Here is a 22,017-nt window from a genome sequence, read left to right on the forward strand (position 1 = left end):
AGACACAAGGCTCATATTCGTTCTTGATCCATGAGTGATACATCACCTTGATCAGTTATGAGATATCCATATCTCTCAGGTAGGTGACGTATCCTGCCTGACCTACGATGGTCTTGTTCTACTTGAGCAGGTTGCTCTTACACAACTACTTGTGTTTCCTGCTCTAATTCCTCCATAGGTGTATCAATGCTTTGTGATTCTTGAATTTCTTCAAACTCTACTTTCCTCCCACTGATTCCTTTGGAAATAAAATCATTTTCTAGGAAAACTCCAGTTCGAGCAACAAACACTTTGCCCTCAGAAGGATTGTAGAAGTAATACCCTCTTGTTTCTTTAGGATACCCCACAAATAAGCATTTGTCAGATTTGGGCTCAAGCTTAGTTGAAATTTGTCGTTTCACATAAATCTCGCAACCCCAAATCTTCATGTAAGACATATGTGGTTTCTTACCACTCCATATCTCATATGGTGTCTTCTCAACCTTCTTGGATGGAACACAGTTAAGTATGTAAGCTGTTGTCAATAGTGCATGTCCCCAAAAGGAGTTTGGAAGATCGGCGTGACTCATCATGGATCGGACCATGTCTAACAGGGTTCGATTTCTTCTCTCAGATGCACCATTCCATTGGGGTGTTCCAGGAGGAGTAAGTTGGGATAGGATCCCACACTCTTTCAGATGGATCAAACTTTAGGCTTAAATACTCACCACCTCGATGTGATCGAAGAGTTTTAATATTCTTACCTAGTTGGTTTTAACTCGTTAGGTTTCACCCTTTTAGTATTAATGTTATTAATATGCATTTCGAGATTAAGGACATATAGTCCATTACTCATTTGTGCAGTAGCATAGAATATATCATTCAAATAAATTGAGCAACAATTGTTCTTTATTATAAATGAAAAACCAAACTTGTCCAAACAAGAAATGGAAATAATATTCCTGCTAATTGCAGGTATATAATAACAGTTCTCTAACTGAATTTTAAAACCACTAGGTAAAGTCAATACATAAGATCCTACGGCTAAAGTAGCAACCTTTGCTCCATTGCCAACTCGTAGGTCAACTTCACCTTTTGCCAAATCTCTACTCCTTTTCAGCCCCTGCACATTTGTACAAATGTGAGAACCGCATCCAGTATCTAATACCCATGATGCAGAAGTAGAAAAATTTATTTTAATAACAAAAATACCTGAAGTTGAAGTCTCTACTCCATTCTTCGTATCTTCCAGGTACTTTGGGCAGTTTCTCTTCCAGTGACCGGTCTTACCGCAATGGAAGCAGGTGCCTGCCTTTGCTATGCCTCCACTAGGCTTCAAAGCAGCAACAATGGGTCTGGGTTTGGCAACTTCCTTGCCTTTCCCTTTATCACCCTGCTTGGTGGGCCTTTTGTTCTGTCTCTTTCCATTCCCGATCATCAGAATGGACTTCCCTTTTGACTTCAGATTCTGCTCGGCAGTTCTTAACATGGCGAGCAGTTCAGGAAGAGATTTGTCCATATCAATCATATTGAAATTTAGGACAAATTGACTGAAACTATCTGGCAACGATTGCAAGATCAAATCAGTCGCAAGTTCCTTTTCGAGGGGAAAACCCAACCTTTCAAGGTTTTCCACATACCCAATCATCTTGAGCACATGGGGACTTACAGGGGCTCCCTCAGCTAACTTGCTTTGAAAAGGGCTTTTGAAACTTCAAACCTCTCATGCCTTGCTTGCTTTTGATAGAGCATCTTCAAGTGTTCGATCATATCGAACGCTGCCATGTTCTCATGTTGCTTTTGCAATTCTGAGTTCATGGTAGCTAGCATGAGACAAGCAGTTTCATTGGCATCATCGACATGCTTCTTATAAGCATCTCTTTCTGCCTTAGATGCAGAACTAGGAGGTTCCTCTTCAGGAACAGGTGTCTCCAAGACATACAGCTTTTTATCATGTTTGAGGACAATCCTCAGGTTTCGGTGCCAATCCAGAAAATTTGTCCCAGACAATTTTTCCTTGTCAAGGATTGATCGCAAGATGTTGTTAGAGGTGTTTGCTGTCATGGTTATCTACATAAGGATTAAGAAAATATAAGTATCATTGACATATTTAATTAGGCCTTTAATCAAATATGCTCCCACTATTTTACTCAAAATAAATGACCCTCATCATTTGATTCAGAAAATCCCGTTGGAAGATTTTCTAGTGGGTCGAGATCCATATTTCACTTTGTTCTAAGTCCGCGTAGGCGGATTACACAAAACTAGGTTATTTAGGTAGGAACTCCTTCCAGTTGTATCTCATACAACTCTCGAAAATTTCAGTTGGGTGAATAACTCCTTATTCCAATCCATCATATGGATCATTCCCAACTCTTGCTTCTAGACATATACAAGAAAATTATAATTAAGTTTGACTCATCGTTTTAGCAGTTGGATATTACAATTATCCCATCGCACCTTAACTAATACAAAACATGCACCTCGCGTAGGCGAAACCTACATTATTCGATACCAGTCTTGATGAGTGTTAAAACTTGGAAAGCAAACATATATAATATTCTCATAATTTGTTTAGTTAAGTTTGACCCATTGTTTTAGCAGTTGGATATTACACTTATCCCATCGCACCTTACTAATATAGAACATGCACCTCGCGTAGGCGAAACCTACATTATTCGATACTAGTCTTGATGAGTGCTAAAACTTGGAAAGCATAAACTTAATATTTAGTTTGAGGGAATTGCAATTGTCCTGATCTCACCGGCTTATTTATCATATAAATCGTCTCTCACATGCATCAACATATATTCACATGCATCAACATACATACACATTGAAACAGTTATGGCCCCTAGCGCAATTGTTCTCCCAAGCCAATGAGAGAACCTAAGCTAACCTAATAACGATCTAAGCTTCTCCAAGCAAGATCTTCAAGGTTGTCCTCCTTAGATCTTCAAGGTTGTCCTCCTTTGATATTGAAATCTTCTCTTTCTTCATAACATTGTCTTCTTCTCTTTCTTCATAACATTACATTCCAGAAGAAACTCGTTTTACATACGAGGGTTTGAGATGAGAAAAGAAGTTACATTAAGAGATTAAAAGGAGAGGCACGACACGCAGGTCGTATTTAAAAACCCAAAACAAAATGAAGGAAGACTAAGGCCATAACTGATCACAACAAGGCAATAATAACAAACACATTATTATTATTATTATTATTAATTTTTAATTCCTTTAATTAATTAAAACCAAATTAAATTTCGGCGACCGATCACACTACGCAGAGTTAGCCGGGGGTTCCGCTGCCCGGTCAACGGACGGTGGGTCAAGGGGGCAGCGCCCCTTGCGGGGTTGGAGGGGCAGCGCCCCTGTCCAAAATTTTAATGAACAATTCATTTGAAATGAGCATTGTTTTGCATCAACATAACCCTTGCGTAGTCACAAAACAGAAACCCCAAAATTTTGACTCTGTGAGTGTGACGACCGTCACAGGCGTGTGACGACCGTCACAGGCAATTTTGGATCTGTGAGTGTGACGACCATCACAAAGCATGTGACGACCGCCACAGGCTTGTTACGACCGTCACGGGCTTGTTACGACCGTCACGTATCCAGCTTGTTACGCTCGTCACGAGCTTCACGCGGCCAAAACAACAGAACTTTGAAACAGTCTACAGACCTCTTCCAAAAAGCCCTAAATTCACAACTCCTTGACGGCACAACCCTTGCGCCGTCATCAACCCTAATGCACCAATTTCAGACCGTCAAAGACACCTCGATTGTTGATTCAGTATGATTGATCAACAGGTCATTGCTTCACCATACTAATGTCGGATTCCGAAGCAAATGACCATTGATCGCTCAAAGGAAAACAACCATTTAGTGTTTGAATGAACGAAACAGAAACAATATATCACATATATCGTACTTTGCATTAGGATTACTTATATCATATATAAGTTGATCGGTCTCAATTGCGTAACCTATGGACGATCGATGTATCGCTGCTTCACCATACTAATGTCGGTTCTGAAGCATAGTCAACATCAATCATCCAACTCGTACACTCATGATGCCAAATTTAATTACCCGTTTAATTAATTGATTCATTCTGTCTTTTAATCATATTAATACAGAAAATAAACAGCTATCCGATTCATGGTTTCGTAAGTGGCTCTGATACCACTGAAGGAGAATTGCGGTCCAAAACGCAGCGGAAATTAAAATTTTCTCCTTTAGAGATCCTTACGAATGGTCATGATCAGTGATAGAATATTTACCTCTTGTGACGATTGAAACCTTTGGTGCAGATCTCTTATGACGATCAAAACCTTTAATGCAGATCCATGGAGCGATCACGAACGTTGAACGATGACAACGTCTCTACTCAGTCCACACGAACGGATTCCTTCAATCTCAGTACTAGCTGGTACGAATGAAGGCTTTGAGTGAGAGAGAGAGAGAGAGAGAGAGAGAGAGAGAGAGAGAGAGAGAGAGAGAGAGAGAGAGAGAGAGAAAACGAAAATAATGCAACCGTCATGAATGCTTCTGCACAAGGGTTCTATTTATAGAACCACTTGTGTGGGCTTCAAGCTAAAAAGCCCACTTAAGTGTATTTTGGCCCATATCTTATAATATGCCCAAAATCACTTAAGCCCATGGTACCTTACCATATTTCGTATTCTACTCAAGTACATCGTACCTTACGATGTTCTATAATTCACTTAAGGGCACCGTACCTTACGGTATTCCTTAGTTACTCTATCTCTCATCAATCCGTCCTTTGTGTGTGACCTTGTAGGTTTTCGTGACGTTGACAATTATATTAAATCACGCATTTAACATAATAAACAGTGAGCGGTATCTAGCAACACATCACTGCTACCCAAGACACGAAAATATCATGTGATCTGACAAAACCTTCTGTGATAATACTTATGTGTATGATTACCCTTTTGCCCTTATGTCTATATTGAACACAAGGCATAGACCGTGTCATCCTTGTCCAGTTCAATATTGGGCCCATAGACATTTATCCTGTTATGCAGGATGGGCAAATTCCATCTAGGTCACTCATGTCCCTCAGCATGCTTCGTGGAGTACCCATCAACTGTCTTTATGGTTATCCAGTTACGGACAACGTTGGATCAACAATAAAGCACTTGACTCCACATCTAGGGTCCATAGTGGTTTCAGGTCGAAGAGTGGTATACACCATTATCACCATGAGAATAACTTATGACACTTTGCATAACTTTCTATATAGTATTCTCATAGCGGGTCAATCCGGTATAAATATTACTCCTAATATTCATACCTATGTTTAAGACTTGATAACTCTTTATCCATGATCCATGAGATGTGATCATCAGTCTACAAACATAATAGTCTTAATGCTTTAATGTTATCCCACTTCACACTAAAGCTCGACTACAGATACTTTAAGAATAGTGTCCTTATGTTTAATGTGTTCTCATGATTAAGTCACACTTAATACATTAAACGGACTATCTATTCCAGGGACTTTATTAATCAACCATAATAAAGAAAATGCCTTTTATAATTAATAAATAATTCGATACAAGTACCAAAAGGTATTGGCCTCTAGGGCTTACACAAACAAAATCTCCTACCCCCATAGTAATGATTGAAATTGATGTTGATTATTTTCCATATGAAGGAGTTAGTGACATACTTGTAGATTCTATATCCAAGTTGGAGCCTTTCCTTCATAATGATGCAAAGATCTATCTTATCATATTTGTGGTGGTTTAGATGAGTATTATCCTTAAGATGATAACTTGTCTCTTCTTCTAAAATCAACTAAATAAATCCTTTTGTTATTTGTACCCCAAACTACGAGGTTTTGATCCTTAATTGGTACGTAGGCACAAGACTTTATGTCTTTCCAAATAAATAAAAACAATAAAAAAACACTTTTTTTCTCATCTCCCAATCCTTTAGCTTATAACTTTTAAACAAACACAAATACTTTCAAGAGGTTCCTATAAGATACTATAGATACTTAGGATGCTAGTATCATCCCTTAGTATAATTAACCCCGTAACTTAGAACTCTTATTTTCCTCGCATCTTAGCCTTGCTTTTTGCTTTGCATATTCATTGTGGGTTTTGATTTTTTCCCTTTCCCTTGGAAACAATAAAATTCGGTGGTGAACTCTAGTTTTGTGAGTCAAGCTAATAAAATAGTTTGGTCTCGGATTCTCACCACGACACCTGGCAACGGCGTCAAAAACTTGATGAGTGTATTCCGCAAGTGTATGGAATTAGTTGTAGTTTTAAAAGATATCGAACCCATATGGACTAATAACCAACCTTATCATTATCCATTGATGTTGTGTTTATCTAAGACTATAAAATAAGGGGGGAAACTAAAAATTAAGAATGAAATAGCTCTTGGAAAATAATCAAATAAGAGAGGCCGAAATATGGTTTCCAGTGTATCTCTAGGACTAAATAAATTCTTGACATTTGTTATACTTAAAATACTTTTCGGGATAAAATATTAGTTTAAAAACACTAGACTCACATCGTCACACTATTGACTCGTGTTATACTTCAGAACCATAAATGTCATGTTGTCGCTCCACACTTATAATTTTCGAACTACTTTTTGAAAACTATTAAGTCCTAATTAGTGTCTAAAGCGTTGTCGCTGTTTTTAGAAAATTAAGATCCAATTTCTATTGGTCGGGTACCGATTTCACACTGTCGTGCTGTTGATCGGTACTGAATTGTTTTGAAATTGCAGACGCATAAAATTTATTGATCTACATTGTCGTGCTATTGACCGGTATTAAAACGTTTTCACTTTTATGCAAAACACTTTGAATATTAAATCTTAAAAACCAGAACCAAAAAATATCAAGGGTTAAAATTTAATACCATAAAAATTCACTGAGTCCCGTCGGAACGACGATCCTCACATCCCAGTCTCTAGAAGTTTAGTCGGACATGATTGCAAAAATAATTAAATAATTTTGGATTTTCAAATTAAATAAAGGCATTATAATTTAAAACGGTATTTGAAGAAAAAGATAAAAGCTTAAAATTATAACCATGACAGAAAAGTAGAGCACAAATATAAATGGCGGAAAATAAATGCGTGAAAGTAAATGAACAACTTATAACAATGGTAGAAAAGCAGAGCACAAATATAAATGATGGAAAATAAATGCGTAAAAGTAAATGAACTTGAAAATAAAAGTTGGAATATAAAACTGGATTAAAACTTCAAGTAACAACATGTCTGATCCAAGCTTTACACATATTGTAGGCCCAAACATTAATGGTGTAGTAATTCCCCGATGTGAGAAAAATATTAATTTTGCAATAGTGATTTATGCCTAAAATTATGAAAGGATAAATTGCACAAACTTGTATAACAAAACCTGGACCCCTAATTCTTCTAAAAATTAACAATTTATAGTGTAATAGGTGTTCAGCCGAGTCTTGGTCGTGTAAAAATCGCGGGAGAAAAATATGGGGGAATAGGGAAAGATTAATTCTTTCTGTTGTAGTTTTTCAAGGGCCGAACTGCATGGCGGTTGCCACAAGTGCAAAGTTGTGATTTTGACCTTTTTGATGTGCATGGCGAATGCCACAATGCTTGCGGCGGTCGTCACGAACCTTTGACTATGTTTTCTGCATTCCTTTTTCCTCTCTAGTGGGCTCCATGACTGCCTAGTCATGGCAGGGGCCATAGAGGACGCCATGTAGGTGCCCATCAGTGTATTTTTCTCTATTTTTCACCATTTTCGTCTGATTTTTCCTGTATCGACTCCTACTCGTAAAGTAGCAGAAACATGCATAAACTAACAACATAACACTATAAAATGCAGTAAAATGATACTAAAACATGTGCAAATCGAGTCAAAATAAATTATGTATTTCAATGTTATCAGTGTGCTCTGGTCCTATGGTGGGGATTCAAGAGCGTGATGGACATGTGATGTCCATAATGGTACCACATGCATAAATATCACGTTGTGTCGTGAGTCATATTTCATATGTACATGTGCATGTTGTTGTGAATGAGTGTGTAACTATTCTGATGTTGATTGTATATTGAATGTGTGTTTTGTCGTATGTTTATTTACCTTTACATTCTTTACACTGTTCATTTTGAATGTTGTTACTCACCCTTTTGCTTCATGTTGACCACCACGCACACCTTGTAGATACGTATGAGTGATCATTGTTGCTGTGTGTGGAAGGTGGTTTGTTGGAGTTACTCTTTGTTTTTGTTATTTACCGTTTTATCATACATTAGTGTTTTTAGTGCTCTAATCGTGTAACATCGGGAACGAGAGTTGTTATGTTTCGAGTTGATATTGGTTTTGTTGTGTTGAAGTTATTACTTTATTTATGAAGTTACTATGAATTGTTTTTTTCCCGCTGCGTAGTTTCAAATGACTTGATATAATTTCAAAGGGTTATCATTGGCGACATCTTAAATTATCGTGTAATCCTTTTTGTATAAGTTTCAGGGTTTAGAGTATTACAAGAGGCGTCAAACTCATTCCCCTAGTTCGTCATGTTCCATTAAAAGCTTCTCATCTGACTCGTTCCTTGGTCCTGATACAAGAGAGAATAGAAGATCTGGAGCAGTTACTCCAGTAGCAAAATGAAGAATAAACCCTTTGTCCGCTCATATTCTTGATAATAGGTTACAAAGAATGTTAGAGAAACCTCAAAAACTATCTAACTATGACGACATCAGGGATCCTGACGAGTATATCTTGCACGTTGGTCATCGTTTGGATTATCATCACGCTGAAGTGACTTAAAGTGTTGGATATTTAAGAAGGACTTAAGGGCTGATTGTAAGTCTTAGGAGAAGTCAGGTCATTGTTATATAAAAAGGTTTGAGGGCACGATACACCGCATTTCATGTGAAATGGTTATAAATGTCTTTGTTATATAAAAAGAAGAAGCCACAATTTTGCAGGAAATTCAAATCCATATATACTTTTCACTATTTCTCACTCTCTTGCTGACTCGGACATTGAAGTGTTAATTTTGCAAGTACATTCTTCAAAAAGCTCAATGCACCACATCAAAAGTCTAATCATCGATCGATCTCACTTCTGGTTCCCTCACAAAACAATTTTTTTAATATAAATTATATAATTAAGTAGACAATAACACTCTAATTTGAATTTTAAGATTAAATAATTTGAAATTTCAAAAACAACTATCACAGTTATTAGGAATTATAGTTCAATACATTTAATTTTTTTGATTTCATATAGAAAAGATAACATTAGTAATATATTCTTAATTAAATTATTATTCACTAACTATTACCGTATATAATTTTAAAATAAATAAATTAAATTGTTGACATTTAAGACCATAAAGTTTAAATTTTTTTTGTTTATAATTAAATCAGTAGAGAGTCCATTTGTGGATGCATAAGTCAAATAATATTTTTTTTTTTTTGATTTAATTGTAATTTTAATTTCCTTAATTTATATATATATTTTTTGTTTTTTTGGGTCCTTCTATTTTAAAAAGCACCGTTTTAATCCACATGATTTTTTAAAATAGAAGGGAATCAAAATTAGAAATATTACATGAAGGAACAGAATGCGTATTTTTCTGTTATAAATAGAAGATGTATGGTAGTAGCGAAGCTTGAGTAACCAACTCATTACTTGTGACTTTTCTCGTTGTCAGCGCAAGTTTAGGAATATGGGTTGGACGACGCCGACGGTTGACGACTTCCTGGAGCAGTGCAGCCAATCTGGCGATGCTGCCTACGCCGCCCTCCGATCCTTGCTCGACGGCCTCGACCATCCCGATACCCGTTCTCAAGCTCGGATCTTCCTTTCCCATCTTCAGAAGCGATTTCCCACCAAAGACTCTTGCGATCAATGCTTTCACACCTACCATTTTCGTATTGAAGACATTTTATTAGATCAATATGAAGGTATTGTCTTACTTTAATTTTATATTTATATAGATATAGATATAGATAGATTGGTATACTCATATTCTAGTTTCCACCAGGATACAAAGGGAGAAATAAATTGACTATGATGGTCATTCCTAGCATTTTTCTTCCAGAAGATTGGTCCTATACATTTTACGAAGGGATTAATAGACATTCTGACTCCATTTTCAAAGACAGGACTGTTACTGAGTTAGGTTGTGGGAATGGATGGATATCCATTGCCATGGCCGACAAGTGGTTGCCAGCCAAGGTTTCCTCCTTCAACCACACCGTGTTTTCTTTTCAACTGCTCCCCATTTTCTCTCCTAACACAAATCGTTTCTGCAGATCTATGGCCTTGATATCAATCCCAGAGCCATCAAAGTTTCCTGGATAAACCTATACTTGAATGCTTTAGACGAAAATGGCCACCTCATCTATGACGAGGAGAATAAAACTCTCTTGGATAGGGTAGAGTTTCACGAATCTGATCTTCTATCCTATTGCAGACAAAATGGAATTCAACTTGAAAGAATTGTAGGCTGTATTCCTCAGGTAATTCCACACACTTGAAAGAATTGTAGGCTGTATTCCTCAAGTAATTCCACACAGATTATGCACTTTCTTATGCTTGGAATATTTTTATGTATGCCATCTCTTACTTTCTTTAAACTTTCAACCAATTATCTCAAATGTTTTAACATTTGCCCTTCAACCTATACAACGTCATTCGACTCACATTGCATTCTACTAAAACTTAATTTTGAGTAAAAAGAATAAGGGTAACAGGGATTGAACTATAGATATTTAACTATCTGAAAAGCAAAAGCACACAAATTATTTTATGCCTGACAACTCTTGCAAGATTCTATGGTAACAGGGATTAATATGTATCTTTGACTAATTATTGTGGTTGGACCCCCTGCAGATTCTTAATCCAAATCCAGATGCAATGACTAAGATGATAACAGAAAATGCAAGCGAGGAATTCCTTCATTCTTTGAGTAATTATTGTGCACTTCAGGTAAATATAATCTTATCTTTTTAACATCACCACCATTCTACTATTTATGCTGTTGTTTCCTCAGATATCAATTTTTGCACTGGTCATAAACTTGTTGGTGTAGCGGATGTATTCATATTCATTTGATGATATGAAGCTCAAAAATATATATTTTTTTATTAAAGTATCACTTACGGAGTGTAACCCTTATTCACCCGGTCTTGACAGCTTTGAGCCTAGTTATGACATAAATACTACATTTTCATGTTTATTTTTTCTTTTGTTGTGTGTAGGGTTTTGTGGAGGACCAGTTTGGATTAGGCTTAATTGCTAGGGCAGTTGAAGAAGGGATATCAGTAATCAAACCAAATGGAATTATGATCTTTAATATGGGAGGCCGCCCAGGTCAAGCTGTTTGCAAACGATTGTTTGAGCGTCGTGGTTTTCGCATTACGAAGCTTTGGCAAACTAAAATTATCCAGGCTAGTAATCATATGTTTTACTAATAATAGTAATATTTCTCCAGTGAAAATGTAGTCTTATTCAGTTGTACTGCTACAGGCTGGCGACACAGATATTGCAGCCTTGGTTGAAATTGAGAAGAACAGCCCACACCGTTTTGAGTTCTTTATGGGACTCTCTGGAGAGCAGCCTATTTGTGCACGGACAGCTTGGGCTTATGGAAAGTCTGGGGGCAGCATTTCCCATGCTTTATCAGTTTACAGTTGTCAACTTCGTCAACCTAACCAGGTGGGGTGCTTCACTAAAATCTGTCAATTCCTTACAAGAATATTTGTTTCCCTGAAGAAATTATGAAGCACAATGTAATTTGATACTTGCAGGTTAAAGTTATATTTGAGTTTCTAAAAAATGGATTTCAAGAGATCAGCAGCTCTCTAGATTTGTCTTTTGAGGATGATTCTGTTGCTGATGAGAAAATTCCTTTCCTTGCTTATCTTGCAAGCATTCTTAAAGATGGTTCCTATTTTCCATATGAGCCACCGGCCGGAAGCAAACGCTTCCGCAATCTCATTGCTGGATTTTTGAAGACTTATCATCATGTTCCACTCACTGCCACTGTAAGAAGAAACCAGTGCTATATAATATATAGCCATGCTATACTATGGGTATACATCATCTTATGCATCTCGCATAAGATGATGTGTTATTCATTAGATTTTATCTTTTTTTGTAAGGTCTACTGTAAATATCTCCTGTAGGTAGTAGGTATGTCATAATTTAAGCATAGTTTTTAAATGCAGCCTAACAAAATTCCACGCACTAATGAATGAATAGGGTAGTGGTATATGTGTTTCAAGAACAGTAGAAAAGTTAATATTAAGTAACAGTTACTTTTGTAATTTCCAAAAATTTCTTCTGGATATGGGTGGCCCAATGTCATGTTAACTGATAGTTCTTCTAACTTGCATTACCAAAAATACGCCTTAGCTGTTGAATGGCATAACTTTTTCCCGAATCTTAATTTCATAATTATCAAAAACATTCTTCTTTCTGGGTTTATTACACCAGAGGGACTAAACCATATGCTGCATATAACTCATTCTCCTCTTCTCCATGTTAGAACCATGTCCAGACTATTTCCATACGTCAATATGTCAGTAGGGCTAGTTGTCATATAAGTTATAGCTCAAATCCTGTACAATCCTACACGCTCTTCTGATTCTATATCTCTTAAATGTAATCACAAAATCTATAAGAGAAGTAAGGATATGTTGGCTTTAGTTCAGGTGAAATTTTCTTTAAAAAACTGATGTTATCCACAAAATAATAATAATAAAAAAAGTGAAATACAAATAACTACAAGAAAAACAGTTTTGTTTCTTAATTGGTCTCTTGGTAGACTACAGAAACTTCCCACTTAAAGTACCCCCTTTCCCTCAATCATTTGAATCGCAGGAGAGAAATCTTTCTATTATTGGATGAGCAACTTGCATTGTGTTTTATATCCGTATCTAAGTTTAATTCTGTTGATACATGTTACATATAACCCATTCTACTCATGCTAGTGATTAGGCACTACATATCCCATATTATATTTGTTTTGTTCATATATTATACTACAATCTTGACATCATCTTTTGAAATCCCGTGCAAGAATATTGTCATTTTTCCTTCAAGGAATGCGGCTATTGAGAATGCTCTTCGCTTGTTCTCACCTCGGCTTGCAATTGTTGATGAACATCTGACTCGACACCTGCCTAGTCAGTGGTTAACATCTTTGGCGCTTGAGGTATGAATGTCATGCCTGTGGTTTTTTGTATTATCATGCAGTTGTCATAATTTCCTACAGTATAGTAGAATAACAATTAAGTAATCTTTCTACTAATAGCTATATAATGTCTACCCCAAGCCTAATTGTATTTCTAGGCTTTTTCCTAACTTAGGTCCTTTTAATTGGAGGTCTACTACTAACACAATCAAATTAATAGTTGTTGACACTGTACAGTACTGGAGAAAATCATATCATTACTTTCAATGTAAGGAATCCAATGTTTCAAAAGCATATATACTACAACAACAATAACCAGGTTTTTTCCCATTAGGTGGGATCGGCTGCTTGGAGCATTCAATGTCACAAAAACCTATCATGTATTCAAACCACAGAAAAAATATTAATCTTTAAATCAATCTTAAGGATTCAGCCTGTAGTTGTCCTCATCCCACCTGCCTTTAACTATTGAACCATGCTCCATATGGTTTAATCCCCTTAACACTGCTTCATTTCCATACAACACTACAGGTCTTATAACCTGTGAGAAATATTTGTAGGTTTGATTTCTGCTCACTGCAAGGACATATATATTTATATTGTTGCAATTGTAGACTGGTTGGTTGGGAGAGACCAGACTCTCGAATTCCTAGTGCATCCTTGTCTTTATTATCCCCTTCTAATTTACATAATTAGTGTGTTGTATTCCTCTGTTTTGGGGATTGCTGGAAGTTATATCAATAATAAATAAATCTTTTCAGTGCATTTAATTTAATTTCCAATCACTTTTATCAGATTGTTGCATGTACCTTAACAAGTTTTTATCTTTCTAGCAGAATATGGGAACTAATGGCTCTTTAGATGATACAATAACGGTAATTGAAGCCCCTCGGCAATCAGACTTATTGATAGAACTAATAAAGAAATTGAAGCCTCAAGTGGTTGTGACTGGAATTGCTATTTTTGAGGCTGTTACTAGTTCAGCTTTTGTGCACCTCTTAGATACAACACGAGATGTTGGATCTCGTCTTTTCTTGGACATATCAGATCACTTTGAGCTATCCAGCCTTCCAGGATCAAATGGGGTCATGAAGTATCTTTCGGGAAGTCCTCTACCCTCTCATGCTGCAATTATTTGCGGACTGGTAAAGAACAAGGTAATATTCCATATTAACTTATTGTCATACTTAGGTTGTGCGGTAGGCTTCTATTATTGCTTGATTTTAATCAGTTTCTTATTAATGGCACTGACATACATGTTTTCCAGGTCTATCCAGATTTAGAAGTAGCTTTTGTCATTTCAGAAGAAGAGTCCCTCTTTAATGCACTGTCCAAAACTGTTGAGTTACTAGAAGGCAATACCGCATTAATCAGTCAGTACTATTATGGATGTATTTTTCACGAGCTTCTTGCTTTTCAGCTTGCCTCTCGGCGTGCACCTTCTGAGGTCTCTCTTCCTGCCCTTTTCATTTTCCTTTAGGCTTGAAAACTAAAATTGTTTTTGTGTGTAGCATCTGTTCCTAATATTCATCAGTTCTTTCATCTGTTCTTTCATTTGTGGCTCCATAGATATTTGGACCACAATAATTTTGAAGAAAGAATATGTTTAAAAGCTTGACTTGAGAACCTAATTTCCTGGAAGAACTTCCCAGTTCCCTGTTATAATTTTCCTTCCAAATTCACACAAGGAGTTGTATCATTGTCAATCATGGACTAGTAGCTATATGCTTTTACTAGTTGCTACACGTGTTTATGGTCTGAATTTTGCTAATAGTGAACCAGATGAACTGTGATTATCTTCTTGAATAGGAGAAAAGGACTACTGGGTTCCATATTGTTGAATGAGAGAAAAAGATTGCAAAAGATTGGTTGTGTGACTCCAATGTGTGAGCTCCATTTCACATAACAATAAGTCCAACCATTGCACCAAAGCCCCTCTTCCTTATTAGGCTGAGTATACTGTGAAAGCTATGAAAATTAACACATTTTTTTCTGACCAAAACACATACTCCCTCTGTTTCAAAAAAGTGTTGTTTAAGGTTCTTGTGCACAAATTAAAAGACACGAGACATTTATTAAATTAACCTTATCAATTATTAGTGGTTCCCACTATCATTTTATGTAATGTATTACATATTATTTTGGGAGTAGTATACATAGTAATAATTAGATGGCATAATTGGAAAAAAGATTGAAAAGTGAAAATGACATTCATTTTGAAACAAATTTTCTTTGTTAAAGTGACATTCATTTTGAAACGGGGCAGTATATATCATGTATAGCTATTTATGAGATGTTCATGAATTAGTTGATTCCCATGGTTAGTTTTCTCATTACTCAAATTTAACTTGTGTCCTCCAGAGAAGCTGTGAAAATGTCAAGTCAATTGATATGATAGGATTTGCTAAATCAGCCGTGTCAGTCCTTAATAATGCCGAGCTAGCAATTGATGAGGTGGAGAATGGTTCCCTGATCCACATGGATGTTGATCAAATCTTTTTGCCTGTTCCATCTCCTGTTAAGGCTGCTATTTTTGAGAGTTTTGCTCGACAAAACATGTCCGAGTCTGAAATTGATGTCACCCCAAGCATAAAAAATTTCGTCAAAAGCAACTATGGTTTTCCAATAGATAGCCGCACAGAATTTATATATGCTGACAATTCAAAAGCAATTTTCAATAAACTGGTCCTCTGCTGCAATAAAGAAGGAGGCACCCTCTGTTTTCCAGCTGGATCAAATGGGAACTATGTTTCTTCTGCTACATTTTTGAAAGCTGACACAGTGACAGTTCCGACTGATGCCAGTGCAGGTTTTAAGTTCACAGAAAAGACACTAACTGGAGTTCTTGGCACTGTGAAAAACCCATGGGTGTATATTTCTGGACCTACAATCAATCCCACTGGCTTAGTTTATAGCAACAAGGAGATAGGAGAGATTTTGGGCACCTGTGCTAGATTTGGTGCAAGAGTTATAATTGATACGTCATCCTCTGGTTTAGAATTTGACTGTAAAGGCTGGGGTGGCTGGGATTTGGAGGGGTGTTTGTCTAATCTGAATTCTTCAATCAAGCCATCGTTTTGTGTGTCTCTTCTTGGAGGATTGTCTCTTAAGATGCTCAATGGTGTTCTCAGACTTGGGTTTCTTATTCTTAACCAGACGGTTTTGGTTGACTCATTTTATAGTTATCCGGGATTAAGTAAACCTCATAGTACTGTTAGATATGCTACAAAGAAGTTGCTGGATCTTAGAGAGCAGAAATCATCAACTCTATCGGATGCTATTGTCGAACATACACAGATTTTGAGAAGTAGGTCCACTCGCTTAAAGGAGGTAAGTTTTTATCTGCTAAACAGTTCTGTTTTTTAATGGTTGTAGTTTTTTTGGTTTATTAAAAAAATGCTAAACAATATTTTGGGGGTATACTTCCCTAGGTACTTGAGAAGAATGGGTGGGACGTACTTGAATCGTGTGCTGGCCTATCTGTTGTGGCCAAACCCTCCGCCTATCTCAAAAAGACTATTAAGATAAAGTTGTCATCAAAAGGAGATGCTGCTACTACGGAAATAACGCTCGACGACTCAAATATTAGGAATGCCATTCTCGAAGCCACTGGTTTATGCATCAATAGTGGCTCTTGGACTGGAATTCCTGGATATTGTCGGTTCAATATTGCACTTGAAGAAAATGATTTCAAGAAAGCACTGGATTGTATACTAAAATTCAGACAAGTTGCACTAGATTAAAACTTTTCGTTTTTTAAGGAATAAGTCAAGTGTGGGCGTTTTGTTCCTCTTGTGCACGATTGTCGGTATTGTTCGTTTATGATTTGCATGCTGTGCAATAACCATAGAGTGGGAAGTTTCAGTTCATGAAATTTCCTCAATGATTGTGATTCGTTTATGATTTGCATGCTGTGCAATAACCATAGAATGGGAAGTTTCCGTTCATGAAGTTTCCTCAATGATTGTGATGTTTGTGCACTCTAATTTTTGCTCAATTCTTTAGATATTATTTGTAATCCAAATAGTAATTATTTTATGATAATTTAAAATTTAACACTTTAATTATTAGATGTCGCATTTAAGAGAATGTTTGGGTTCAATTTGATTAAAAGGAGTAGTGTTATATTCTCTAGTACACATGAATTTTAAGTTAGATTATTTTAATACCTTTAGTGTAAATTATTTTAAAATATTACTTGACATTGAATTATAATGGGGTATTGAAATCCAATTAAATTCAAAAGTATCAGAGTAATAATCATCATAAAAGAATAAAAGAAATTTCTGATTGTAAAGGTGACAAGTAAGTTTAATTGATGAGTATTGAGAGGAGTGTCATTTGTAAATTTGTTTGAATGGATAAAGGTACAATTGGTTTGGTTGGTTCACCTCCAAAAACTTCTGTTAAATGTTCCAATTGGATTAGTCTAGGTTATATCCGTAGCTTAAAGGCTACCACTCCAGTCTCCAGCAGCATAGGTGAGAACTGGTGAAGGTGAACTGTAATTTTGTGGGTGCTATGACCCGTCTCTACAAAAAAAAAAAACACACACACACACACCTAGCCACCAATAGGTATTTTCCATAAACTCATGAGTTGTGCTCCAACCAGCTCCAGCCAGTTGTTTTCTTCACTCCCTGTTTTGTCATTGCATCCCTAACTCTGTCAACATCCTTCCATCTACCGGCCAAAGCATACATGTTAGCTAGCAACACGTAATTTCCAGAATTATGCGGCTCTATCTTGAACAGTTTAGCTGCAGCAAGTTCTCCGAGTTCCACTCTTTTATGAATGCTAGTAGCATTTAAAAGAGATCCATAAATTCCTGCATGGGGTTCCATAGGCATGCTTTGAATCAAATCCACAGCTTCTTCTAATCTACCAACTCGACCCAGCATATCAATCATACAAGCATAGTGGTCTACATCAGGGAATTTGATTGATTCAAAAACTTTTTGACCTTCTTCCATTAATCCGGCATGACTGCATGCAGTTAGTATAGCAATATATGTTATGCGGTCCGGTTCAATACCGTCTTTTTTCATTTTTGACAGTAGTTTGATGCTTTCCAATCCTTGGCCATGCTCTGCAAACCCGGAAATCAATGTGTTATAGGAAACTAAATCTCTCGTTACCATTTCTTGAAATATTAATGCAGCATCTTCCATGCTCCCACATCTTGAGTACATGTAAATCAAAGAGTTGTATCCTGAAATGCTAACCCGGATGTGATTTTCTTTGAGGATGCTCAAAGCCCAATTACCCAAACCTAGTTCTCCAAGGTGTCCACAAGCAGAAAAAACACTCACCATGGTCACCTCATCTGGTTTTGAATCTTCACTAGAGATCATTTCCTCAAACAGCTTGATCGCCATGAATGACTCGCCGTTTTGAGTATAACCAGCAATCATTGAGTTCCAAGAGACGGTATCTCGGTGTGGCATCTTATCAAAGAGGTGCCTTGCCAAAGATAAATCCCCTACTCTTGCATATGCAGAAATCATGACATTCCATGGACCAGAACTCCTATACTTATGCACACCCAATTGCTCAAAAATCTTGTGAGCTGCCTCAAGATTCCCGCATTTTGCATACATATCAAGAAGAGCTGTCTTGACAAAATAATTTGAGCGGAATCTTATTCTGTTGCCTAGCTTTCTGACAATCCATTCTGAAAGACAAGGGTCACTAAGAGATGAACAAGATGAAATGACAGTTACCCATGTTGTTTCGTCTGGTTCGACATCTCCAGAGCTAAGCATGTGATTGAACAGTAGTAGAGTTTCTTGTGGTGCCCCCCCTTGAGCATACCCTGATAGAATTGCATTCCATGATACCACACTTCTTTCTGGCATTTTGTCAAAATAGATCCTTGCAGTCTTCAAATCCTTCTTCTTTGCATACCCGGTAATCATGGTGGTCCAAGTAATAACATTCCTCCTTATAGAGTGCTGACCCATAAGATAGAAAAGCTTAGTTGCTTCATCTTCATCCCCGCACTTCCAGTATCCAGAGATCATGACATTCCAATCTGCAACGGTTCTATGAGGCATTTCATCAAACATTTTCCTGGCAGTCTGGATAGGTCCATACTTGGAATACATGGCCAAAATTCCATTTCGAACATAATGATCACGAGAATGTCCGGATTTGAGTAGATGAGGAAGAAAGAAGATGCTTTGATTTCCAGCAGATTTCATCAAAAGGGCATAGAAAGATGCATCGGGGTGAATTTGGGAATAGTGGCGCAGCATATATTTAAAGAAAGAAAGTAGTAGTGGTGTGTGAGCAGCAATATGGGAATAATATTTGAGCATGCAGGTGAAGAGACGCACGTCAGGGTGTGATGCAAGATGAAAAATGTGGGAGGTGTAGGTTGAGGGTGCAAGAAGGCGTGTGCAGTGGGTAAGGAGAAGCGCCACCCAGTGGTTTTGGTGGTGCAGGGATTGGTGGACCAATTGTGCATGGACTTGTTTCAGACGACGGAGATTCGTTATTTTACTTAGTACTATGCTATTCTTGTTCAACGCTGACATGCCACTGCTTATTTTTACTTCACTCAGCTACCATTTCCATTCTCTCTTCGATGCACCATAGATCAAATACGCAATTACAAACTGAAAACGTCGGCCTGGGAATGTTTTGAAATACACTACACCTACTATTTAAAATAATAATATATACATACTACTTTTTGTTTCTCTCATGCTAATATACGTGGGCCATATTCCCTATCATTTTTTGTTTAACTACACTACGCCAAATAAGGGAAAAGAGGGCGCTTATTTTGGCATATAACAGCGCTTTTAAGCGCCCTCTAAAATGGCGCTGGTATAGGTAAAAACAGCGCTTTGTTTTCCTGAAGAAAGCGCTGTCTAAAGTGGCCACATTATAGTGCGCTTTCAGAAAAAAACGTCCTCTGGAGTGGTCCATAAAGGGACACCTTAGAGGGCGCTTTCTGGAAAAAGCGCCCTCTAAAGTTGTCAATGTAAAGTGTTTAGAGGGCGCTTTCAGGAAAAAGCGCCCTCTAAAGTTGTCAATGTAAAGTGTTTAGACGACGCTTTCAGAAAAAAGCGTCCTCTAAAGTTGTCAATGTAAAGTGTTTAGAGGGCGCTTTCTGGACAAAGCGCCCTCTAAAGTGTTAGTTATTTTAAAAAAAATTGTTTGAAAAACAGTGGATATTTAATTGGTAACCTGTTCGCATGCTGCAAAAGTGTAAAATTCATATTGATTTCATTCTTTAATCCAATGTTATACACCATTAATCCATTGATATATACAACATGAATCCATTTATATACAACATTAATCCTCCATATATACAACATTAATATATGATTCTTTGATCAACAATATACAACAACATATTCATGATTTAGTAAAAGTACAACAACAATATACAACATATATACAACAATAGCATACAACAACAACATTCCATACATATATGTACAACAATATACAACCTAGCTATATGATTCTTTGATCAACAATGAATTGACACAATTCATCCTTCATTTCATCCAAATGAGCTCTTGAGTAAGATTTGTATTCCTCAAAGTACTACAATTAAGAGAATAAAACATATTCATGATTTAGTAACAAATTAGATGAAATATCCGATAATATTAAAATAAACCCTAAGTTATTATTCCATACCATTTTTAGGATGTCTATATGATTCAACGCAATGATATCTCTCATAAATCTCAATACAAAAAATCCGCAATCGACCGAATTATTTTGCTGAGGACACTACACAGAAAAACAAACAATATATATATATAGTTAATTTCTTACAAACACTATTATAAGCAAAAAAACAAACACTATTATAAGCAAAAATAAGATACTTAATATATACCTGAACTCTGACCCAGGTAATGTCCTTCCTATTACGATAATTCTTTTTCGATCTAAATTTTATTATTGTCCTAACAAAATAAAAACGTATATTGAGATCAATCTGACAGACATAATTAAATATACAAATACACACGAATATTTAGGGGAATTTCACTTACACGTCAACCGTCTTCTTCATACTCGGATATTTACTCCAATCACCCGATAACGAATCGAGATAATACACTATTAGTCTCGAAAGATCCATAGCAACCAACACCCAGTGACCACTGTATCCAAAAGCTGTCTAGTAGTTCTAACCAATACTAAACAAAATAACGCCCATCCACCCATGGTGGCAAACATGTTCTGTATATCCAAAAGCTGTCTAGTAGTTCTATCGCACATCCATACAAAATAAGGCTCAACCAAAAAAACAGATGGCAGCATAAGTAGTATATCCAAAAAAGGCATGGTGAATATCCTAACTCCCAAATCTATCCTCGAAGCTTGTACGACAAATCAAGATCAACAGTAAAACATTACTTCTTTGACGTTTTCCAAGATAGATGGCAGAGTCGACACAAAGTTGGTGGCACTCCTATTTCCACTTGCAGAACCAGAATCAGAATTTTCAACTTCACTTATGTAGTATCTAGCGCGGAAAGCTAGCAAGTGTGCATAATAGGCAGGAGGAACTGCATACAAGATAACATTTTTGTTAAACTAAAGTTTTGTATAGCCTAAAACAAAAACAAGCAAAGGGAATCGAGTAACAAACCTATTGAGACAGATCGAGTACACCTCGCATAACTGAATGGAAAAAAATAGTATCAGAAGGCTTCTAAAATTAAATGAAAACAGTACAAGTTTAGAAAACATTAATTAAGATTAAAAAAGCAAATCATATCATTACGTGTAGCACAAGTTATTGGTCAAACTCTGTAGCTGGTCTGCAGTGAATTTATTTTCATCATACAACACATGATAATGCGTT

The 22,017-nt window shown here is 36.6% G+C and overlaps 2 protein-coding genes across 3 annotated transcripts; one reads left to right on the forward strand and one right to left on the reverse strand.

Moving 5' to 3' along the window:
- The first annotated feature begins 9,587 nt into the window (after positions 1–9,587).
- On the forward strand, positions 9,588–17,133 carry LOC127086303 (methionine S-methyltransferase). 2 transcript variants are annotated; one of them, XM_051027052.1, is made up of 12 exons: positions 9,588–9,936; positions 10,017–10,210; positions 10,288–10,494; positions 10,868–10,963; positions 11,236–11,424; positions 11,504–11,692; positions 11,785–12,021; positions 13,059–13,193; positions 14,006–14,329; positions 14,440–14,619; positions 15,534–16,502; positions 16,604–17,133. In XM_051027052.1, exons 1-12 carry the CDS (start codon positions 9,699–9,701, stop codon positions 16,913–16,915), a joined length of 3,270 nt encoding a protein of 1,089 aa, XP_050883009.1. In that variant the 5' UTR covers positions 9,588–9,698; the 3' UTR covers positions 16,916–17,133. The 2 variants fall into 2 exon arrangements, with proteins under 2 accessions (XP_050883009.1, XP_050883016.1); XM_051027059.1 differs by having other exon boundaries at positions 9,590–9,936; positions 14,009–14,329.
- Positions 17,134–17,442: 309 nt separating this feature from the next.
- On the reverse strand, positions 17,443–19,817 carry LOC127086317 (pentatricopeptide repeat-containing protein At1g14470). Its single transcript, XM_051027070.1, has one exon. The coding sequence runs from the start codon at positions 19,709–19,711 to the stop codon at positions 17,765–17,767; it is 1,947 nt and encodes a 648-aa protein (XP_050883027.1). The 5' UTR covers positions 19,712–19,817; the 3' UTR covers positions 17,443–17,764.
- Between the last annotated feature and the right edge of the window lie 2,200 nt (positions 19,818–22,017).

The sequence above is a fragment of the Lathyrus oleraceus genome, chromosome 1 (genome assembly GCF_024323335.1).
Source record: "Lathyrus oleraceus cultivar Zhongwan6 chromosome 1, CAAS_Psat_ZW6_1.0, whole genome shotgun sequence".
In the NCBI taxonomy this organism is placed as follows: domain Eukaryota; kingdom Viridiplantae; phylum Streptophyta; class Magnoliopsida; order Fabales; family Fabaceae; genus Lathyrus; species Lathyrus oleraceus.

Bases quoted from the DNA above. Each gene is read 5' to 3' on its own strand.
- LOC127086317 (XM_051027070.1), bottom strand. From the start codon at position 19,711: ATGTCAGCGTTGAACAAGAATAGCATAGTACTAAGTAAAATAACGAAT.
- LOC127086303 (XM_051027052.1), top strand. From the start codon at position 9,699: ATGGGTTGGACGACGCCGACGGTTGACGACTTCCTGGAGCAGTGCAGC. The intron at 13,194-14,005 runs GTATGAATGTCA...TTATCTTTCTAG, and splicing joins TAACATCTTTGGCGCTTGAG to CAGAATATGGGAACTAATGG. The intron at 16,503-16,603 runs GTAAGTTTTTAT...ATACTTCCCTAG, and splicing joins GGTCCACTCGCTTAAAGGAG to GTACTTGAGAAGAATGGGTG.